Source organism: Heloderma suspectum, chromosome 9, assembly GCF_057233095.1.
Source record: "Heloderma suspectum isolate Gila_16-S chromosome 9, 16-S_ref, whole genome shotgun sequence".
Taxonomy (NCBI): domain Eukaryota; kingdom Metazoa; phylum Chordata; class Lepidosauria; order Squamata; family Helodermatidae; genus Heloderma; species Heloderma suspectum.
This window is the reverse complement of record NC_139466.1, coordinates 5,126,005-5,149,079: the sequence shown is the minus strand read 5'-3', so window position 1 is coordinate 5,149,079 and position 23,075 is coordinate 5,126,005. Positions and strand designations below refer to the sequence as shown.

At 50.6% G+C, this 23,075-nt stretch overlaps 1 protein-coding gene across 1 annotated transcript in view; it reads left to right on the top strand.

The window, feature by feature from the left end:
* Positions 1 to 1,126: 1,126 nt before the first annotated feature.
* The window catches only part of GPC4 (glypican 4), an 87,995-nt gene continuing 66,046 nt past the window's right edge, over positions 1,127 to 23,075 (top strand). Inside the window, exon 1 of the mRNA XM_084813590.1 lies at positions 1,127 to 1,422. Within this exon, the coding sequence (XP_084669716.1) occupies positions 1,227 to 1,422 (196 nt within the window). The 5' untranslated portion in view covers positions 1,127 to 1,226. The remainder of the gene's footprint in view (positions 1,423 to 23,075) is intronic.

Below are 23,075 nucleotides of genomic sequence, written 5' to 3'. Positions count from 1 at the left end.
TTACCAAGAAGGCTTGCCTGGCGCCCACACGTTTATTTTTACCAGGAGAACTTTTGTTATTGGGTGGGTTAAAAATATAATCAAGCAATCAATAATACACTTTTGGTGCCAGGCGGGGCATCCCTTTGCTCCCAGGCATTTTAGATTCTGGATGTTACCGTTTGCCCCCGAGAGTGCAGGAGTGGCGGCTTTGACAGGTTTCGTGTTATATCTTATGTGCTGATTTGTTGCTGTAGTTGTGTACTTGTGTTATGGAACCCAGGGGACTCTTTGTTATTGGGCAGCCTAGAAATAGAATCAATACATCGACGGGGGGCTCACTTCCCAGGAACGTCGCGGAGGATCCGCACCCTACGTTCCCTCCTAAGCCAGCAAAGCTCAGGCTGCAATTCCATAGGCACGCTTCCCTGGGAGTAAATCCCACTCAATTGGCTTCACTTCTGAGCATGGACGCGTAGGCATTGCGTGGCTAGGGAGGAGAAACGGCGAAGTCCGAGCGTGGGACACGGGGCTGGTGGCCCTCTCCAGATGTCTTCACCTCCAACTCCCATCATCCCTCACCACTGCCTGCGCCGACTTGGGCTGATGGGAGCTGCGGGCCACGGCATCTGGAGCGGGCCACCAGTTGCCAGCCGGCCCTGCCCCGAGCTCCACGCCTGCCCGCCCCAGGTTTTCCAGCGGCACAATTCAGCGGCGGGGGTGGGGTCATCTGGAGGGCCTCCCGTTGCCCACCCGGCGCAGGGGACTCAAGGGGCGGCCGCGCCTCTCCCGCGGGGACCCACAGCGCGTTGCTGCCCGCCCGTCGGCCGCACCCCCGCCGCCCTCTGTGCGGAACGCATGTCCACCCGCTGCGCTGGAGGGGAGGGGGCGCGAAGGCGAGAGGCCGCCCCCCGCCCGCGCCCGCGCCGGCTCCCGCCCCGCGCCGGCCCGGCCCGGCCGCGCGCTCGGAGGGGCGGGGGCGGGGCTGCTGCTCCGCCCCGCCCCGCCCCGCCCCGCCGGGCTCCAGGCTTTCCTGGGGGCTGCCGAGCCTTGTCCCGGCCCGCCGCCGCCGCCGCCGCCGCGCCTTCCCCGCCCCGCCGCGCGCAAGGTTGCCGAGAGCGGAGCCGCCGCCGGGCCGGCCGAGCGAGCGCCCCGCGCAGGGAGCCGGAGGAGCCGCGCTCGGCGGGCGCCGCGGGGCAGGGCGCCCCCGACGCGGAGCCCGCGCGCCCGGGGCCGCCGCGCCAAGCATGTCCGCCCGCCCGCGCCGCGCTCCCCCGGCCGCCGCCTGCAGCCGGCCGCTCGTGCTGCTGCCGCTGCTGCCGCTGCTGCTGCTGGCCGCCGCCGCGTCGGCCGAGCCCCGCTCGCGAAGTTGCTCCGAAGTCAAGCGGCTCTACGTGGCCAAGGGCTTCAGCCAGAGCGAGGCGCCCAGCCACGAAATCAACGGTGAGGGGCGCGGGGCCGCGAGCCCGGGCGCGCGGCAGCGCCGGCGTCTTGGCCGGGGCCGGGCGGGGGAAGCCCGCTTTGTCGTCCGCGGGGGCCGCTGCGCCCGGCGGGAGGGTCGCTCGCAGTCTGGTTCCGCCACTTCGGGAGGGGGGGCAGGGGACGCCAAAGGGGCCTCTTGGGGCGCGCGCCCGTCGCGGGGGGGGGCGCGATGCGATGCGATGCAAATACTCCTCGTCGACGTACATGCATGCAGAGATAGGGCGCGGGGGGGGGGGCTTTTTCTCCCCCGGGCTGGGCTTGCTCGCGAAGGGGCTCCAGCCGGCAACTGGTGTCTTGGGCGCGCCGGAGTTTCGCCCGCCTGCCCTTCTTCTCTGTGCCCCCTCCCCGGTGCGGGTGGGAAATGGCCCGATTTTGCGAGGTCTGTGCCAGTCTGTCTAGGGCAAGGCGGGGCTGTGGGGAGCGCAAACTTGGACAAATATTGGAAAGGCGTGGAACCGCGACGTGGTGCTCGCTTCTTTTATGCGCGCTTCTGTGGTCTGCCTCCCCACCGTCGACTAAAGCGCCCCAATCCTGAGCGGGTCTACTCGGAAGTAAACCCCGTTGAGTTCAATGGGACTTACTTCTGGGAAGGCGCGTGTGTAGGATTGCAACCTTAGGAACATTCCTCCTGCCCCTCCTCCTTCTCCCCCCGCTTCCTCCCCAAAGAACGAACTGGAGAATGGGACTTGAGAAGAAGTAAGAAAAGATCCCCCCCCCCCACCTCTCTTTTTCATTCTTTCTCAAGTTGTTGCTTGCAGAAGGCCAAGGGACGGGGGTGTGGGGAGGAAAACAATTCTTCACCGAACAAATCGGCAGAAATCGGTGGGATGGTGTCCTTGGCATTTTATTGCACCCCCCCCCCCGCCCGCTCCAAATCTCCTGAATGTGCACATCTTAATTTAGAATTCAGTTGCAGTTGAAACAGAGCAGAGAAGAGCTGAAGTTTTCAGGCCATTCTAAGAGCTCCTGAATTGCAAGCAAGCCATGGAGACTTTTTGGGGGGGAGGGGGGAGAAGGTGGGGGATGGGGTGGAGAGATTATTTGGCGAGGAAATAGTCTCCCATCTCTCTCTCTCTCTCTCTCTCCGCCCCCCCCCCCATCTACTAAATGAATTCAGGCAAACCGTGGAGGAATTTGCTGATGGAATTTGCAACAATTGATGCGTCCTGAGCCCCAAACCATGTGGCTTCTCTCCCCTCCTCCCCCGCTTTGCATTGGGGTGGAGTTTCTAGCTGTGGAGCCGGACTCTGGATTGGTGGGGGAGACTCCTGGCCCGTCCACATTTACATTTGCTTGGGAATTACTTGGGGAAGCCTGAGCCATCCAGAAGGCTACCACCACGATATTTTAACTCCCCTTTTTTCCTTGGTAGGAAGAAATTGGGAAGAATTCAGTTAACTTCATGGTAGTTTTGGGAGGCAGTAAAGTGGAAACCCTTTATTGTCAGCATTGGCCGGGGTTTAAGGCCATGAATGAACATTCAGAAATGCCTTGGTGGGGTTTCAAATATGCCGAGGGGTACAGTCATAAGAAGAGCCCTGCTGGATCAGTCCAAGGGTCTGTCTGTTCTGTTCACAGAGTGGCCAACCAGCTGTCCACAGGGAACCTACAAGCAGGACAGGAGTGCAACAGCACTCTCCCGCCCATGTTTCCCAGCAACTGGTGTACAGAGGCAGACTGCATCTGGTACTGGAGGTAGCATTCAGCCATCAGGACTAGAAGCCATTGCTGCCCTTATTTATTTATTACATTTCTGTACCACCCAATAGCTGAAGCTCTAATCCTCCATGAATTTGTGTAATCCCCTTTTAAAGTTAGGAGCCATTAAGTACATCACCTGGTAGTTTAACTTTGCGCTGCGTGAAGAAGCCCTTCCTTGTATCTGTTCTGAATCATCCGCCATGCAACTTCATGGAATGACCACATTGTCCTCTATTATTATGGGATCCAGTCATTCAGCTCCCTACCGCCTTCTAGTATTTTATTTATTTAATGAAAGCAATTAACATGTCCATGGTTTTCCCCATAGTGCAAGAGCCACTCTAACCTTTTGCTGCCAGCCAGATGGTATGTTTAGCCCTTGAGAGCTGCCTCCCCCCGCCCCCCAGCTATTGATGGCAGCATCTTCACTGGCCAATGGGTTTTGGAGAGCTTCCTGCAGAAATGCTAGACTTTATTTGCAGGAAATACGTTTGACCTTTCTCAGGTCTGCCTTTTTGGACTGGGCGGCTGATGTGTTTTATAAATAGGTACGTTGGCTTCTGTCGCCCGTCCTCTTGCTCTTTTAGAAAAGGAGGTGTCTTAGCAATACTTCCGGAGGGTTGCAGGAAGAGAGGTGTTTTCTCGTCTTGTAAAAGAGAATGATTAGTGAGAGCCAGTTTTCTAGCAGGTGGACTTGGATCAAGGAGTCATGTGTCCATCCGGGCTGGTCTTTTCTGAATGGCAACAATTCCTCAAGATCTGAGCTTGCAGGGGAGTGGGTCAAAGTCCCTACTTTGTGCGCTTTGGGCAAGTCTCTGTGTCAGGGGAGGGCACCTTGGGGCCCTCCAGATGTTTTGGCCTACAGCTCCCGTCAGCCCGAGCCAGCAGAGCCAATGGGGAGGGATCATGGGAATCAGAGGCCAAAGCATCTGGCAGCCCCTCAGTCCCCTGCTCTGCGTCTTGCCGTTTTGTTCTTCATCAGTAAATTTGGGTTGGGAAAGGTTTATCCTGCAGGGACAGAGAGGGCTCCCACACACACACACACACACACACACCTGGAGATGCCAGGAATCGAACCTGGGACCTTCTCCATGAAAAGCAGGAGTTCTACCACTGGGCTACAGCCTTTGTGAGAATGAAGCTTTGTATGCCCAGTGCTGTTGTGCCATCCAGGAGCAATAACATAGCACTTTAGTATACTGAAGTGCCTTAGGGACCCTTTTGGTCATACTTACAACAACCCTGGGAGGTTGGCCAGTGTCGTTACCTCCCTGTCGCATTTTGGAGAACGTACAAATGGCCTCCCAAAGTCCACTTGCTGCAGAACGGTCCTCTCCAGATATATGCAGAGGCCTAATCCCACTGAGATCAATGGGGTTTCCCTCCAGGTGAGCATGCTTCCGCTTTAGCCAGCTTGCGGCAGAGGTGGGACTTGAACGTGTCCTTCCGATTTCACAGTTCAGTCCCCTACATGAGCTCTCAATAGTAACTGCTGATGAGATTGGCAAAGTGGGCTGCTTGCGTATTCCCAGGGTTCTGGATTCCTTGCGCAAATGCTAAGAAGATAGAAGAAGCTGCTTGGCACAATATGGAGGCCTTCCGTGGCAACCTTTCCAGTCTGGGAGCTGGCTTGGTTCTGTGGGCTTAGCAAATGGGGAGGAGCTGTGGCTCCACAGGAGAGCCCCTGCTTTGCATGCAGAAAGTCCCAGGTTCGATCCCCAGCATCTCCAGGTAGGGCTGGAAACATTCCTGCTTGAAATCCTGGAGCGCCATTGCTGCCAGTCAGTGTTGACAATAGTGATCTAGATGGACCTATGCTCTGACTCCGTATAAGGCAGCTTCCTTTGTTCCTACGTTCTCTTCTGCTATCTCTCTCCCTCTACACTACCAAAAGCCACCACCAGGAAAGTGTGCAACCCACATGTTTGTGGATGATTTTGTGCAGTCTCCTTGACTGCATCATGCATAGATCTCCCATTATCAAGAGTTAAACTTTATTTTTTTTGCAAAGCAGAAACCCCGCGACCCCACCCTCCCTTTTTGCAGTGTTGCCTTGATCCCCTTGCATGTCTGAGGCACCCTGAGTGTTTTTGGCGAGCAAAATTGTTGTGAATCTACTCGCCCCCAAACATTTTATTCTGTTTCTCTTCTTTTCTCCTGGTTGTTGGTTCCACCCTTCATCTCTCCCCCCCCCCCCCGGCTGCTGCTTTTATTTTCCCTTCTGAATGACCTACTGGACTGCATTCTCCTAAGGAACAAAGGAAGTGCCTTTTTAGCCGGGTCCTTTGAGAGACCACCAAGGACTTGTGCCCTGGCCCTGCCGTTTCGCACTACTTTCAACAATAACAAAAATGCATGACTGAATGATTCAAAAATGCGGAGGATTCTGAGTCTAGGATACTGTCACAACACAGACAGCCCCGAAGTAAATACCTTTACGTTTCCAGGACAGAAACTAGGAAGGAGGAGTAAATCTTTACCATTATGGTTGCTCTCCGGATAGGTATGGATTTCCCTCTTCCTTGCCACGCGCAAAAATGATGTGGGTTACTTGGCTCTATTGTCTTTGCATAGCAGGTGATGGAAAAGACTCTCCTCTGCTCAAGACCCTGGAGAACCACTGGCAGGAAAAGAATCAGTGGAAGCTGGTGGCTCCGATGTCAGTGGGGCGGTGAATCTGCTCCAGGTTTCAGTCAGAACCAGTCAGAGCTCCTTTAGAGTTCTGACTGGAACCTGGAGTGGTTTAACTGCCCCACTGACATTGGAGCCATCAGCCACACAACTTTGGGCTTGGTGAACAAATAGTCTAACCTGGTATAACAGTGTGACCTGATGTAAGACAGCTTCCAGTGCTGGCAGGATGCTGATGGCTTTCCAGAAATGATTTGTTAGAGAGTTGTACCCACCCTGGTAGGCATGTGTACAGAGAGAGGTGGGTTGTAGCTTTGACTGGGTGAGCAAATGCCAAAACCAATTTCATAGGGATCTAGGCAGCTGCCTTTTACTGAGTCTGAACCTGGTCCACCAGGCCCGGTACTGTCGACACTGACTGGCAGCAGCAGCAATCTGGGGTTTCAGCAGCTCTCTGAGCTTTTCCTGCCCTCCTGGAGATGCTGGGGATTGAACCTGGGACCTTCTGTTTGCAAAGCGGGGGCTCTGCCACTGAGCTGTGGCCCCTCAGTTTCCCTTCAGTACTGGGAGCTGCCTTATCCTGAGCCAGACCAGTGCTGCATTCAGCCCGGAAGGGTCTCCTCTAGCAGGCAGCTCCGGGAGAGGTCTTTCCCAGTCATGCTGCTTGGGATCCTTTGAGTGGGAGTGCCAGGGATAGAACCTGGGATCCTCCGGCTTGCGGAGCATGTGAAGCACCACTGAGCTGTGGGCCTCTGTAGCGGGCCTTGGCCTTGGCCTCTGTAGCGGGCCTTGGCCTTGGCCTCTGTAGTGGGCCTTGGCCTTGGCCTCTGTAGCGGGCCTTGGCCCTTGGCCTCTGTAGCGGGCCTTGGCCTTGGCCTCTGTGAGCCTCTGTAGCGGGCCTCTGTAGCGGGCCTTGGCCCTGCCTTTCCCTTTCCCTCTGCTCCTTTCTGTTCCTTGGAACCTGTCCCTCTCTCTCCCTGTGCCTCCAACTCCTGAATTTGTCACTCAGCAGTGTATCCAGACACCGTCGACATTCATCTGCACATACCGACGTTGGTTCTTCCTTCGCTTCCAGGCACGCTGGGTCACGGCAGGTCTTCTGTTGTTTTCTTTAGCATGAGGTCTGATTAGCTGCTGGGCATTTGGATCCATCAGACTCCTTGTTTTCTTAGCCTTATCTTCATTTCATAGATGCTTGGCGGTGGATAGGGTCGGCCAGCGTAAAGCCCCGAATCTCTCCTGAAAGGAAATGAAAGAGACGCCGGGGAATGCTGGGTCCATTTCAGAAATGCCTTTGGTTCTTGTTCCTCCTAGGTCAGCGCTACAGGCCCTGGCTGAACCAGCCTCGCCGGCATTTCTGCTGAGGCAGCCATGCAAGGTTCAGCGGCCAATTTTTTGAGGACGTCGGAAGAACCTTGCTGGATCGGGCTGAACTGTCCTTCTGGCCCCATATCCAGTTTCCTGCTGTAGCCAGCCAAATGCCTCTGGGAAGCCTCCGAGCAGGACGTGAGGGCAAGAGCCCCCTTCTGCAGACCTGAGTGGTCAAACCCGTTTTGGGTGGGGCCATTTCAGAATGGGGATGGGGGTTTGCATGAATGGACGGTTCCCCGCTGGGGTGGGGAGCACCCTGCATGTCGGGAAGGCAGGTAAGCTGAACCTGTCACCGTTATGGGCGAGTTTAATATATGGAGGAAGGTTGGCTTGGCGCCAGCATCAAGGGTAGGTGTGGTTGGGCCTTTGCCCAGGTGCCACACCACAGCAGGGGCCCACTGACAAGAACCCCCCGGAGTTGCTCCTCCTCTTCATCATCGCAATCTGCTTGTCCACTTGCCTCTCTCTCGCTCTGGCCCAGACAACGGTGGCAGTGAGAAGGAGGAGTGGGAGATGCCGCGGCCTCCTTGCTCCCTGGCTCTCTGCCTGTCAAGCATGCAAGTGGGAGCAATGATGGGACGGAGGAGGAGGAGCAAGAACAGCTGATGACAATGGTGGTGAGAAGGGAGACTCGCTGAGGGGGGCCCATGGAGGGTGTTGGGCCCATGGAGGGCGTCTTGCTCAAGGGCCCACAGAAAACTGGAGCCTGCCCTGGTTTTAAGGTGAAGGAGCATTCAAAACATGCGACCACCGTAGCTGCAGTGGGACAGTGCAGGGCCAGTTTAATGGTGTCTCAGATGCTGTGTCGGACTACAGCTCCCAGAATCCTCCAGGCAGCTGGCTGGGGATGCTGGGAATTGTGGTCTGACACATCTGGAGGGTACCAAGTTGGTATAGACTCTTTCTTTGGTGGCAGAATGGGAAGTGAGACAGACCAAACCCATGCGGCACAACTGAGCAGGAAGGTTTTGTGCACACGGCTCAGAGGAGAGAAGCCGTGGTGCTGCTGGCCATTGAAACAAACAGGCAGATGCAGTGGTCAAAAATAAGAATGCTGTTCGTTGCAGAGGCTGGATGCTTTTAAATGCCAGGCAGCGAGAGATACAAAAGTTATTTGCATCGGCAGCGAGGGTAGCCTTGCATCATGAGGAAAGTGAAAGGAAGAGGCGTGAGGAAAGTGAAAGGAAGTGGGAAGGAGCTGCCGTCTTACCAGCTGTGTGAAATGTGAAAATGAAACAAATGTGCTTCATTGCTTAAAAAACAGGCTTGCCAGTGGGCCACCTGCCTGGTCCCCTGTGGTGACTAAGAACTGTCTTGAGGCGACCAGCGAGGAAGTTGGTTCTGCCGCCCCTCCCCACTTTTAGTCCACAAGTGACAAGCAAAACTGTGATTTGGCAGGTGGGCTGCTGCAGGTTCTTGTGTGGTTACTTGCAAAGGTGGGCAAAGATCCATGCTAATGATGTGGTGGTGGGTTGCCACGCCTTCATAACTTGCACACTTTCATGGTGGTGCCTGATTGAGTACTTTATGGGCCTTTTCCTACATGATGGTACATTCTCAGTTTGTAGCTGCTAGAGATGTGAAAGCGTGGGTTGGGGGAGAGGGAACAGAAAAAAACCTGGAAATTATCTTGGGGGAGGACATTTTTCTAAAAATCCCTGGGGAGGGGGAAGCATGTCCCCTTAACTTTTCCTAGCCCCCCCCCCCCCCCCCCCCCGGCCGTCACATCTCTTGGGGCTGCCCCTCTGCTAACTAGCAGTGAAGGAAGTCGTTTTAGGCTTCTTACTGTCAAGGTGCCTGGCTTTTTTTCCAGACCTTCCAACCTGAAATATACTTGTCATTATTATTCTATAGTATATGATGCTGTTTGCATGCACTAAAAAAATGATTTGTGTTTGCACCGAGCTCGGTGGGCCTCTGCGGCATGCATGGACCATAGGGAGAGTCCTACTGGTTCAGACTGAAGATCTCTTTATTCCAGCATCTTGTTCTCCACAGCGGCCAAACAGGTGCATTTATGAGTCCAAAGGAGAAGAAGCTTCCCCATTTGTTCTTATGCAGCGGCCAGTTTGCACATGCAGTAGCTCTGTGCATATGTGGCTTGATGCTGAAATGACCAGGGAAGCCCTGCTTCTATGGGAACCCCATGCACACTTTGGAGCATGTATGTATGCCTTAAGCTGCTTGTTGGGAACTGAAGAACATTCATTTTTGATGCCAACGGATTATGAAACGTGTTGGAAATTGAGGCCTTTTCCATTCCTTTCAACACCTCTGGACTGTGAGATCCTCTCTTTACGTTCCTAACATCTTTCCTGTGCCTCCTCTCTGCCTCGAAGCTCCAAGAATAGGGTTTTGTTCAGCTGCAGCTGAAACGTTGGGTCTCCATGATCTCTGGCGTTAAGCATGTGGTTAGCCATAACTGCTCAGCGATGGCCCAGCCTGAGTGGGAGGATCGTTTTCCTTGGCAGCTGCTTCACAGAGAGTCTTGTTTTGCATGCCAGAATAAACAGTTATTGCATTCCATGTCATTTATAGTCAAATTCTTATCTATCGTTAAAATTGCCTCAATTATCAGATGGTTCCTTCAAAATGCAATAGCCCCCCCCCCCCCCCAATTCATTTTGGAAGACTGAAATCATTATTCCAAAGGCTGAGAGAAACGGCATGTTTTAAAAAAGTGTTTGGATGGATGGTGCAAGGAATATACACACATGTGCAACGCTGTGTTAGCAGTTTCTTTTTAAAGATCCTTTGCTCCCTTTCCTCCCCTCAGACATGGGACAGGTCTCCCCGTGGTCGAGGCCAGCATATAGCTGGTGTCAGGAGTTGAGCCTTCCTGTTCCCACGCAGTACCGCCCCACAGGCAGTGGCATGTTCTTTCGACCCACACGCCATTCCTGTTCTGCCTTCCTGGTGCGAAGTGTGTGCCAGCCAAGTGCACAGCACGGTTTTGGAGTTGACTTTGACCTTCCCCGGAGGCTTGTTTTTATGACTTCCGATAAGGGTGTGTGCTCTGAAAGCCCTAGGTTTATTCTTGAGGAAAGCCAGTGTAGCCTGAATGACTTTTGGATGCAGAGGCCTGGGTTCAAGTGCCAAGTAGTGGATTTGGGAGGTCTCCTGGCAAGAGGGTCCCCCTTAGCCCGAAGAGAGGCAAGGTGTGCAAGACCCCCGGCCTACTCGGGTTCTCAGTGCAAACTTAGCCTGGCGATGCTGTTGGGGTGATGGATCCTTTGTCCATCTGGGAGGATGGTTGGCTGGCAAATGGCCTAATTTGTCACCCTCTGGAGCTGGCTCTGAACTGACCGATTGACCTTATGCCTGTGTATCTGTCTGTTCCTCTCTCTTTCTCATTCTAATGCCCATCATAGAGTTGTAAGAAAAAACGGGGCACTCCCAAACTTATTTATTTATTTTATAATGATGTTTATATCTCACTTTTTTCCCACAAGGAGCTGCCCAAGGCAGCTTACATGGTTCTCCTTCCCCATTTTATCCTCACAACAACCCTGTGAGGTTGGTTAGGCTGAGAGTCAGTGACTGGCCCGAAGCCACCCCAGTGAGCTTCATGGCCAAGTGGAGACTAGAATACAGATCTCCTGAGATCCAGTCCAACGCTCTAACCACTGCACCATGTTTTGCCACGTTTTGCTTCCTGGAGGAAGGATGGGATAGAAATGTGATGAACCCGTTTTGGCCAATTTGTCCCTAGTCTGTTGTGTGCAATGGCACATTTATAAATCCTACGTCTTGGGGTTCTTTTGCTGCAGTTGTGTACTGCTGGGGAAGCAGACAAGGTCTGTGCCACGGTCAGTCCAGCCCCCGGCTCCTGTCCACACATGCTACAAAGTCCCACTGCTTCTGCCCCTCGCAGCACCCATATTGCATGTGGATCCCTGAGGGTGTCCTTGAGCCGTTGATAGGAAGATGCCGTTTCTCCCAATTAGCAGTTGCCTGACGATGGTCCTAGGCCAATTCCCAGTGGAAGAGTTTTGCGAAAGTTCAGTGAGACTGTAAGGCAGCCCTCACCAGCTGGTGCCCTCCAGATGGGTTGGAGTGCGAGTTCCATCATCCCCATCCAGAAGGGCCTTTTGGTATGCTGGCTATGGAGGATGGGAGTTGTAGTCCCAATACATATGGAGGACATGGAGTTGGGGAAGTCTGCAGCAAGGCATACAACTGTTACACACATGTTTTTATAATACACATTTAATTGGCAGCCTCCAAACCCTAACTTACAATAACCCAAGACCTCTGGTTGCAACCCTTTGTTTTATTTTTAGACAACCTGTACGTGATGCTGTAGGGTTGGGATGCCATTTGGATATTGACAGTTTACTGCCTGGTCATTGGCTCGGTTTAAGTACTCCATTGTTTGACTTCAGCCAATTATGCCTGGAGTTCTCAGTGAGACCGTCCTGATCTTGCAGGTTCCAAGAGCAGCATTCAGAATGGACCATATGGATTTTTCTTGTGAACTTGTTAGCTACTTCTGTGAGCTCCTTCAGGATAGCTGTGGCTCTTTGACAGTCAAGTTTCCTGACTATAAAGTTCAAGATGGATATATACAGATACGTTTTCATTATTTATTTATGATATTTTAGTCTGCCCAATTTATTTATTATTTACTTATTACGTTTATATCCTGCCTTCTTTCCTCCAAAGAACTCAAGGCAGTGTACATAATCCTCCTCCATTTTATCTTCACAACAACAACCCTGTGAGGTAGGTTGGGCAGAGAGTATGTGACTGGCCCAAAGTCACCCAATGAGCTTCCATGGCCGAGTGGGGACTAGAACCCAGATCTCCCGACTCCCAGTCCAGCACTCTAGCCGCTACACCACACTGGCTCCCAATGACAAACAGTCTCTGGGAGGTTTACATGATACTAAAATAATAATAATAACAACAACAACAATAATGAATAAACAGTACACAATAAACAACCAGCAATAACAGTCAGCACAGGAGATAACAGTTGCAGGAGAAATGTATAAAAACAACCCTTCTGCCCCTCTATGGCCCTTTTCTCCAATCTGTTGCCCTCCAGATGTTATAATAATAATAAAAAACAGTAAATAATAATAAATATCATTAATAAATATAATAATAATGAAATAATATATAATAGTAATAATAATAAATGGTACACAATAAACAACCAGCTCTAACAATCAGCACAGGAGATACAATTTCAGGAGAAATGTATAAAACCAGCCTTTCTGCTCCTTTGTGGCCCTTTCCAACTGTCGCCCTTCAGATGGTTTGGACTATAACTCCCAGCATTCCTGACCATTGGTCATGCTGTCTGGCGCTGATGGGAGTTGAAGTCCAACACATCTGGAAGGTATCGGGGAGGGACGGTTGCTCTATGGGCACTTAAAAATTCTCAAATCTATACGATAAAATCTAGAATCTAAAATCTAAATGCCTGGAAGAAATGTCTGTGCCTGGTGCCAAAGAGATATCCGAGAGGGTGCTGGGTGAGCCTTCTTGGGGAGGGAATTATATAAGCGACTACTGAGAAGGGTATGTTGCATTAAAAAAAAAGTACGCCTGGAATCTAATTTCAGTGAAAAACGTAATAAGCTCATTCGTGCCTTTAGAACCAATTGCATAAAAATGTGGGTAGGAGAGGGAAGTTTTCTTTTCTTTCTTTCTTTCTCTCTCTCTCTCTCTCTCTCTCTCTCTCTCTCTCTCTCTTCCCCCACCCCCATAACTTTACCCTGGAAGATTAACCCTTGTATAGACATTTCTTCTGGAGTGGGAGAAAATATGCATTGTTAAGAGGGATTAAACATGAGCACAATGGCAAAAGCATTTGATCACTGGAAAATATAGCGCTCTCTCTGCTGCCCTGAGGTTTATACATTTGAATTCTTTAAACACTTGATGTGGTCTTTGCTGCTGCCGTTTTGAGGTGGGGGAGGTGGGGAACAGTTTTAGGAATGTGGGGGAAGTAGAGAAATTTTAAGCTCAGCGCGAAGCAGTTTTTCAAAAGAAAACAAGAACAAGAAAACAGTTTGCATACATGGTAGAAAACAAACCCCACACAGCCACAATGCTCTTTTGTTCTTTACAGTGTATGCATATTTAATATAATGGTATGGTACGTCTGAGATGAGTGCATGTTTCGGATAATCATGGATAAAAATTTGTGCTTAATTATGGTGCAGGAGGAAAACCAGAGTGAATATCTCACTGTTTTGGAACGTGCATTTGGCAGGGATGGCGTGCTTTCCGCCTGAGGCTCTTGCATTGAGCTCTACAGTAGCGGCCTAGTTCTCCTTGCAGGGGCAAACTTTTACCTGACTGTACCATTTCAAATACCAGCTGAGAGTTCCACAGGACTGAAAGCTGCAGGGGTGGCGAATAAAAATAATCGCATATCATGAAACAGCAGGAAAGTATTCATGGTTGGGTATAATATTGCATCCGGAGGAGTATTCTGTCCTGTGAATCCACCCCCGCCCTGTCTGACGTGGTAGGGGCCAGACACGCATTTCCCACCTTGGTGAGAACATAAGCCTCTGTTACCTTCCAGGACTATTGTTATAATTACTGAGATAATTAGACGTGAAGTGATATGATGATAATAATAGAACACTTGAACAAGTCTTATCATGGTGTGTTTTGTGTTTCTGTTTCATTCTTTCAAGATTGCATGAATTGGCTCTAACACAGGGAAAAACAGAAGTATTGACCATGTCATATCCTACTATGGTGCCTATCTGTCTTGGGGAATAATGGGGCATTAACTTCTGGGCCTCCTGAACAAGGCCTGTGTTGCTAAGAGCAGGTAATGCATTTGGATGTCACACTAAACCAAGGGTGGGCAACTTGTGGCTCACCAGCTGTTTTGGCTTACTACTCCCATCAGGCCTGGCCAGCATAGCCAGTGGTGAGGGACCATGGGAGTTGTGGTCCAAAACAGCTGGAGGGCCGCGACGGCTGAACTTGTCAAAGGTTGGTTAATCTCAACCATGGTTAATGGAAACAAGCCAACTTTGTGAAGCTGAACAGTTGAGATTAATCAGTTTGTCAGGTTTAGATGACACAGCAAACTGTTAAGGTTAAACAGAAGCAAAAGCTTCCGAACTCCTTATGGTTATGCCAGAGGAGGAGGAGGAAGCCCGGGAGCTCAGGGCTCAGTCTGATCATGCTAAAGTGTGGTTTAGTGTGATGTCTGAATGTGGCCACTTGCTTAGGTAAGCTGCAGGTGACTAGATGAGTGCTGAGTAATTTGATTGGTTCTCTCCTGCTGAGTCAGCACGAAAGATAGTGCTTTGTCTGCATGCTGCATCCCTGTCCTGAGGCAAATGAATTATGTTTCAGGGTGTGTGTAGTTTGAAGTACATGCAGCCAGATCCATCATACCTGTTACATGCCTCTGGGCAAAATCTTTGATCCTTGCAATAATGGTATTGCTTCATTTACGCCATTTCTCATATAGTTAATGAGTTGAGGATTGTAGAACGCTTTGCATGTTAACAATATGGAATAAATGGTTAACAACCAAAGGGATTTGCCAAGCTATCTATTTCCTTCAAAGAAATGTATGATTGATTTTTTACGATACTGGTATTCTGTGTGTCCTTAGCTACCATGCCCTGGTGGAGACAAATTTTGGACTGTGGCAGTCCTGCCCTAATCCAAGTTGATTATGGAACTCCTGTAGATATTTCATTGGGCAGGAATACAAGCAAAATCAAACAGATGTGAACAAGAACGATACTGCATTCGACTTTAGACTGGCTGCCTGGGGCATGCTGGGAGTTGTAGGACTTTTTTCTGTCTAAACGTGCAAAAGTTCGAAAGCTTTTCATTGGGTGAAGCTGAGGGCGAAAGAAGAAACATGCAATTTCTTTAGCTTGCTTGGAAAATAACAAAGTAGGATGATGACTTGAAGGAAAGTAACCTTTTCCATTTTGTGCCGTGTGATAAATGGGTAGGTGCTGACTTTTTTTCATTCAGCAAATTGGCAAGCGGGCGGAAGCGTTCCTCCCTCCCCACCTTAAAAAAAAAATCCCTCTGTTCAACAGGAGCTTGGCCTTAAAACCTAATGTTTAAGTCTGTGTGTGCCAGAGCGCTGAATCGTGTGACAGTTAATGCCTTTGTTACAAACAGTTTTGAATATCTGGAAGCAGCTGTATTAATTATTACAGTCGTAGGCCTCGATCGGTGGTGAGGTAAATCCCGCAGTGGCTGGACCCAGGTGTCGAAGGATGTAGCTGGTGAGGACTTCCCACACTGCTGTTCTGGAAGTGTTGGGCCTCCCGCCAACACTCCCGAGTTCGCGGCTTAGATCAGTCCTGCTTAGACCACGAATCTTGGCTCCTGTTACAGTTCCTTTCAGGTACTGTCCTGTTGACCAGATTCCGGCCGTGTCTTTATACCAGGACTGGCCAATCCAGAGGTTCCATGCCATCTGCCAGTCAAAGAGGCTGGTACTGTACACGCTGATTTCTTTAGGTGGTAGCGTGAAGCCTTCAGATCGCTCTGGCCTGGGATAAATAGAAGGCCAGACTAGTGCTGTGTGTTTGATCCGTGAGGCCAGGCCCCAGCTCGGGGGGTTCCCACTTCGAGCCCTGGTGTTCCTGGCAATAGACGCTAGGATGGGTTGGCTCTTTGCTCCGTTGAGGCGCAAGCCAGTGGAGGCTGGTGGCTCTGATGTCAGTGGGGCGGTGAATCCGCTCCGGGTTTCAGTCAGAACCAGTCAGAACTCAAGGAGCTCTCCAAAGTGCTCAAGTGTCTAAGCTTAGCCTTCTCAGCTAAGTGTCTAAGCTTAGCCTTCTCACCTCTTCTTTGTACCTCTCTCCGAATCATTGCAATTCAGGGCCAAAGTAGATGTGATGTTGGACAGCTGAGACTGGATCTTCCAGTGTCCTTTTCTTTTGCTAGAAGCAGCCCTGTTGGACCCCCAATTTGGAGTACAGGGAGGTCTGACCCTTTCTGCTAGTGCCATGGTTCAAATCCACATCTCCCTCCCCAGAGCTATTATTAACAGGGGGTTGGACTCGATGGCCTTGTAGGCCCCTTCCAACCCTACTATTCTATGATTCTATGATTCTTTAACCACGAGGTGGAAAATGTGCAGGCAAACATACAGGAAGGGAGTGATAAGGGCTGTAACAGCACAAGCTGAGTAGATTACTGAGAACTAGTAACTTTTATTTTTTGCGTGTTTGCTTTTGCTCACTGGGATTTAGAAGAGCAGCAAGTAACTAAACCTTAACCAAATGAAGAGGCCAGGTATAGATCTTGGAAATTCACTGTGAGAAGCCTGGAGGATTTGTTCAAGGCTGAAAGTTTCCCTGAAAAAAAAGCTATAGCTCAGCTAGGCGCATGGACTGGGTCAGTTACCTGAGCCTGTATTGTACAGGGACTCGGCCTGAAGGCAGAGCTCTTAAAATGCGAGGCTTGTAGTTGCAAGCATCACTGCTATGTGATGGCATGGAAACACACGGATTCACGCAAATTATCTGGGCTTCAGTGAGGAGCGGGATGAAAAGATTTCAAATCAATAAATTTATGTCCCACCTTCATCAGAGGTGTGGTTGGCAAGAACGTGAGATAGGTCCATAGCCATTATGGCACCAAGGCTGCCAAACTCCTGGCCCCAGGAGATCACATTGGACTCCTCCCCTTACAGCTTTTCTGTGTCAAACCAAGACGCCTTTATTTTGGCAGGCCTATGGCTTTGGCTGGCTCTGAAAACTAATTTTCCTGCTGAAGTCTCTGCTGCTTTCATACCCTGTGTTGTATAATTGTCTTGTTGTAAATTTTGTGACTTTCAGCTTTCCATAGGATGATGGTTGGAAGGGACATCAGACATTATCTAGTCCAACTCCTTGCCGATGCAAGGGATCAGCTGCTAGGGATCTCTAATACAGTAGGTGTGTTTGCTTGAATCTGTTTACTGTGAGCCACCCTGAGCACCTCATATTGTAATTAATATTGTAATTAATATTGTAATTAATATTGTAATTAATATTGTAATTAATAAATGGATCCCCTGCGTGGTTCTAGATGTGGCAACTGGCTAATGCAGGGCAGCCAGCGGTTGCAAATGGGAGAAATGGCCACTTGCAAGGGTTTAGCCTGCCAGAAGAATCTCCCACCCCTTGCCAAGGGCAGGAAGGGTGTGCGAAATTCCTAGGGTTCTGTGCAAGAAATAATCACAGGCAAAAGGCAGTGTCAGGAATGAGTCTGAGCATGGGGAGATGTCTGGCAGCTCAGGTTCAGAATGGGAACAGCCAGAACAGAGGGAGGCACCCTCCCCAGCGAGCCCTGATATGGTGAGACTTTCTTCCCAAGATCTTGGCACACAGATGGCACAGGCTGAGTAGCTCCCCCATTCGTCCCCCAGGAGGCCGCAAGTTGGGGAGGGGGGGGGCAGCAAGGGCACGACTTGAGGGATGCTGGGGTCCGTCGCAGAGCGAAGCGGGAAGAGTTAGGGGCAGGGCTCAGGCACTCCGCCAGGTTGGCCACTCATGGAAGCCGGCGTAGGAGGGAGCCGCTCTTGAGGGAGGGGCATCCCTGCGAAGCGAGCCTGGCTGAGAAGTTCTTGCCTGGACTGCTGGCAACTTCTCTGACTTCCGCTTCGGCTCCTCTATTGATATTGTAGATGTGTGGATTAGCTGGTTCACTGCAGTCTGAGAGTTTCCTAGAATTTGCATTTGCAATGAAGCGAGTCGTTAACCAGTAAAGTTGTGTTAGCCTGGAGCTTTGTTTCCTGGAGTGTGTCGATTGCGAAGGGGGAGGACGGAGGAAGGTGACAGGCAGTGCATGATTTGCTTGTCCTGGCCACGCTGAATGACTTGTCTCTTGGTCATGTGGCCAGATGCCATGAGTGTTATGTGGCTCATGACAAGACAGTGTAGTGCAGGGGTGATGATCCGCCGTCAGCCGGAGGGCCAAGTTCCATTTTGGAGAAGCTTTTTGGGGGGCCACATTCCAGTGGTGGGCGGGGCTGAAGGCAAAGGGGCAGAGCCAAAAAGACCAGCATATTTTAGCTTAAAGCTCTTACTGCCAGTAGCAGCACCTTCGGAGAGGGATTTCAGCCTTTCAGAATGGAGGGAAATGGTACAAAAGCTTGGAAACCACCAAATGTTCAGTATCTGGGTTCCTCCTCCAAGGGACCAAGGCAGCAAGAGACAGGGCCTTCTTGGTGGTGGCCCCCCAATTAGGGAAAGGTCTCCCTGACGAGGCCCACCTGGCGCCGACACTGTTATCTTTTTGGTGCCAGGTTAAAACTGCCCTCTTCTCTCAGGCATTTGGCAGCATGTAATGAGTTTTAATCAGGTCCTTGATTGTCTTTGGTTGATTTAAAAAAAAAGTTTTTAGATATAGGTTGTCTGGGTGTGTGCTGTCTTTTTGTCTGTTCTTATGTAAATGGTTTTGCACTTTGTAGGATGTATTGTTCATGGTTTTTAATTTTTGCTACCCACCCAGAGAGCTTTGGCTATGGGGCAGTGTAGAAATATAATAAATGAAATGAAATGGGAATGGGTTACGGTCAGGAGAAGGGGGCTCAGCCATACGGGGAACCAGGATGGTCCAGATTTGGCCCCCAGGTCTAAGGTTCTGCATCCCTGGTGTCGTGATTTCCTGGTGTGTGTGAAGAGAAAGTTTGTGTGAATTGACCTGTGGCTGCAATGGCGATAGAGTCATTTTGGAATCTCTCTGGCCACTGCGTTCCAGCAGTGAAATAGGCTTTCTGTCCCTTTCTGTATTCCCTTGCACTGCCCTTGGAATATTTTGCAAGCACATTCTTAGAGCCGCAGTGTAAAGGTTGCTGAATAGCTTCGGAGTGCATACTTTATTTCCATTACTGAAAGCTGGAGCTGGGCCTCGCGGAGGCCAAAGACACTTCAGCAGCTCTGGGGATAATGAGAGAGCTGACAGACTGGAATGCAGATCTATCGGGGTAAAGCCTGGCAAAATTCTCATTCTTCTTTTAAAAATAGGCCCCTTCACACTCGGCCTTGCCTCAGCAGAGCGGCATTTTTTGGGGGTCCTTCTCATTTCTTTCAAATACAGCATTAAATTGGAAGTGGCCACACAATCTTAACGCAGCCTTCCCCAAACCGGTGCTCTCCAGAGGTGTCAGACTACAACTCCTATCATCCCCAGCTAGCATGGCCAGGTTGGGGAAGGCTGATCTAACAGATACGTGCTTCAGATACTGACATGGAGCATTCAAGACAGAGCAGCCTATATCCCAGTCCAAAATAAGGCTTTCGTTTACTAAAGATTAGTCATTTGCACGGATTCCTGTGGCGTTGACTTCTCAATGTAAAACTGGATTCTTGCATTGCGTTAAGCCAGTTGTTACCAGCCACTTTAAAACAGAACTCTTGTGGCACCAGCTCAGTGTCCTGAGGTGCGTATGTGTGCTGAGGTTGATGTTTCCCTCTCTGCTGCTGAGCGGTGGTGTGTCTGACTTCATCCCAATTGGTCGGTGTCGTCCAAAGCATAATTTAGGGTTGGAAATTCACTTGCGTAGTGGGACTTCCCCGTCCTCTCCTCCCCCTGGCAGGCCCCAGGCATGCCGCAGGTGTGCTCTGGAGGGTCCTCCAGTGCTCTGGAACACATTTGTGGGGGTGCTCAGGGGGCTCCAGGGTGGAGGGAGAATGTGTTCCGGCCATGCTTCCTTCCCATTGGCGGAACAATGCCATCAGATACAACTAGGGATGTTGGAGAAATCCGCAATGGATTCAAATAAGTTCTGATTTCAATGAATCCAACCTGCAGCTTTTTCTGAGTCATGCAAATTCTGCAGACTTCCAAACTGCTTTTTCACTTTTGGGGGGAGGAGGGGATTTGCACTAATGTGCATTAGTGGAAGTAGAACGAAATTCTGGTTTTAAAAATCCGATTCCATCAAAGAGCAGACAACGGAACAAAAGACGCCTGACCATCTGCAAAATATATACCGAACGGATTTGACAGGATCCATACATCCCTAGATGTAACTGTTAAGCTGCAATCTGACACACATTTACCTGGGAGTCAGCCCCATTGAAGTCAGTAGGACTTAACCTTTGGGTAGACTTGTATAGGATACCATTTTTAGGGGGTAAGGAAGGCACTGATGCAGAGGAGGTCTTTGCAGGATTGGCTTGTTTAAGGCATGAATCCCTCTGCTAGTGTGGTGGTTGAACCTAAAAACATAGGGAAAGAACAGGTGGGGGTGCTGACACTGACTGGGGGGGGGGGGATACATTGCCGGGAGCCCTGGGGCTGCAGTTTTAGCGAGCTAGCTGAGCCTTCCCCAACCTGGTGTCTTCCAGATGTGTTGGACTACATGTCCCATAATCCCCAGCCATCATGGCCATGCTAGCTGGGTCTGATGGTTGGTGTAGTCCAAATCATCCAGAGGGAACCAGGTTGGCCACCCTGCCCTAATTAATTGGGCAGCTGGTTCCCTTAAAATAGTATTTTTATTCTGAAGACAATCCTTTTTAGAGCCGCACTTGACAGGCGCCATCGTAGAAGAAGCATTCCCCTTTCCTCTCTCACACTGGATGGTGTGCCTCTTCTAAAGCGAGGCCCTGCTACGACGCATGCTCATGTCATCTACAAGAAAAGCTGGCTTTGCGCTTTGGAACGAGCGTTTAGCAGCAGATTGCAAACTGAATCGATAGACCGGCCGGCTGAAACTCGTCCAGTTCATTAGTTTAATACTTCTTGAAGAGGCTGACAGCCCAGATCAGGAGTGAGGAAGGTTGCTGGAGAAAATGTTGGCAGGCTGGAGAAAATAAGAGAGTTGACCTTTGGGAGGGGAGAAGGCCTAGGTGTGATATAGTGTTTAGGTTAGAAAGCAGACTAGGACTGGGGAAGGCCCCGGTTCAAATCCCCATGTAGCCATGAACCTCACTGGGTGATTTTGGGCCTGTCCTCACTGCTCAATCTAACTTACTCTTTAGGGCTGGGGTTCCCAGTGATTTTCCTCTGGGCACTCACAGAACATTTTTTAATCCCCCCTTTTTAATATACATACATGGATTTATATATTTCCGTAGGAATGAATACATATGAAATGCATACAACTTTCTACCGATTATACATAGGCTTCAACAAAAGTGGGCCAAATAAGTATCCATTTGAAGGTGGCGTTCATATTTCACTCGTTCAGATATTGAAAGCGTGGCAAGGTCCTCAATCCATTGCATTATAGGAGGTGAGTAAATAATTTAAAAGACCATGTACATCAGTGAATATTAAAGACTGTTCCAGTACCAAATTTATCTGTGTAGCATAATCTCCTCCCCAAAGAAGCAACCACTGGACATTGCCAAAGCATATGTTGGAAAGGAGCATTAGCTGTATTTCACCACCAGTAATTAGCTGAGTCAGACCATTGCTTTATTTAAAAGATATTGCGGTGGCCAATGGACATGAAAGAAACGTTTTTGCTGATTAAGACTCGGCCCCAGATCCGTCGGTGCGACAGATAGACGCTCAAGCGGCAATCTGCTGATGCGGCATTTTGTGGTGCCCACAGCAGTTTCTTCCCAAATGTGCCCACGGGTCCAAAGAGTTTGGGGAGCCCTGTCATAAGGCTTCTCTGCGGGTAACAGTGGAGGGGGCACCACGTGTTTGAACTCCTTGGAAGAAAGGTAGGATATAAATGTACTTGAATAAATTAATGTAATTAGTACACAAGGACGTCTTCGTGTGGCTAGATCTGCTGTCAGTCCACATCGAGAGAGATGACAGGCCTGCAAAAATGCAGCAGTGGGGGTGGGGGCCCTGTTGTCTTACCCCACCCTTCACGTCTCTGCCCGCCTCAGGTAGGCTTGGTTAGTTGCTGAAGCAGCCTTCCCCAGCCTGGTGCCCTCCAGATGTGTTGGACTACAAGTCCCATCATTCCCAGCTGGTGCAGGGATGGGGCTTGTAGGCTCAACCGATTTGGAAGGCACCAACCTGGGAAGAATATGCTAATGTTTGAAGAAACGGAGCGACTGCACCAGTCCAGAGATGCGAGCGGGAGGGAGCCTCACAGTTTGCAAGCGGCCATGTCTCAGACCCCCAACAGGAATCTTCTGCTGGGCGCTGTGAGAGAGTGCACACAGCGCTCTTGTGCTCTCCAAGGCCTTTTGCAAATGATTCCTGGCAAGGGTTAGTTATTGGCCCCAAGGAATACTCCCTTTGAAATGCGCTGGGCCAAATACACCGCTCCCTTTTGTGTCTCTAGCTGCCTAGCTTTGTCTCTAGCATCGGAACCCTCCATAGAGAGGGAACCGGCTGATGCAAGTTCCAGTTTGAGTTACCTAGAGCCAGGCTGGACATCTTGGGGAGGGGCCGTGGCTCAGCAGTAGAGCACCCACTTTGTATGCAGAAGGTCCCAGGTTCGATCCCCAGCGTCTCCAGGTAGGGCTGGAAAAGCCCCTGCCCGAAACCCTGGAGAGCCATTGCTGCCTGTCAGTGTTGACTACACTGGGCTAGAGGACCCAAGGTCTGACTCGGCACCAGGCAGCTTCCCATGTTCCTGTCTTGTTCTCCAGTGAGGGAGACGTTACTCTGAGCTGGAGAACCGCCGTGACTGCATGCTTTTCCTTGCGCATTTCAAAATGTGGCTGGAAATTTCCACTGCCTCGCTGGGCAAGGGGTTGCTACTCGTCTGCCCTGTCACCAGCCTCTCAAAGCGGCCGAGCCTTGAATGGTGCCATTGGCATCCTCACAAAAGTGCTTCTGTGCCAGGCATCCCGACCCCATCCTGCTGGGTGGTCCTGCCTGCTGCCTGTTTGGGTGGGACTCGGCGGAGATAAACACAGGACTCTTAAGTACTTCCAGGGATTGACCTTCCAGCCACGCTCTCTGACTCAGGGGACAGTGGGATGCAACGGCTCTTCTGTCTCTTAATGTTCCTCCTGAATTTCAGGCTCCTACAGAGAACTGGATGC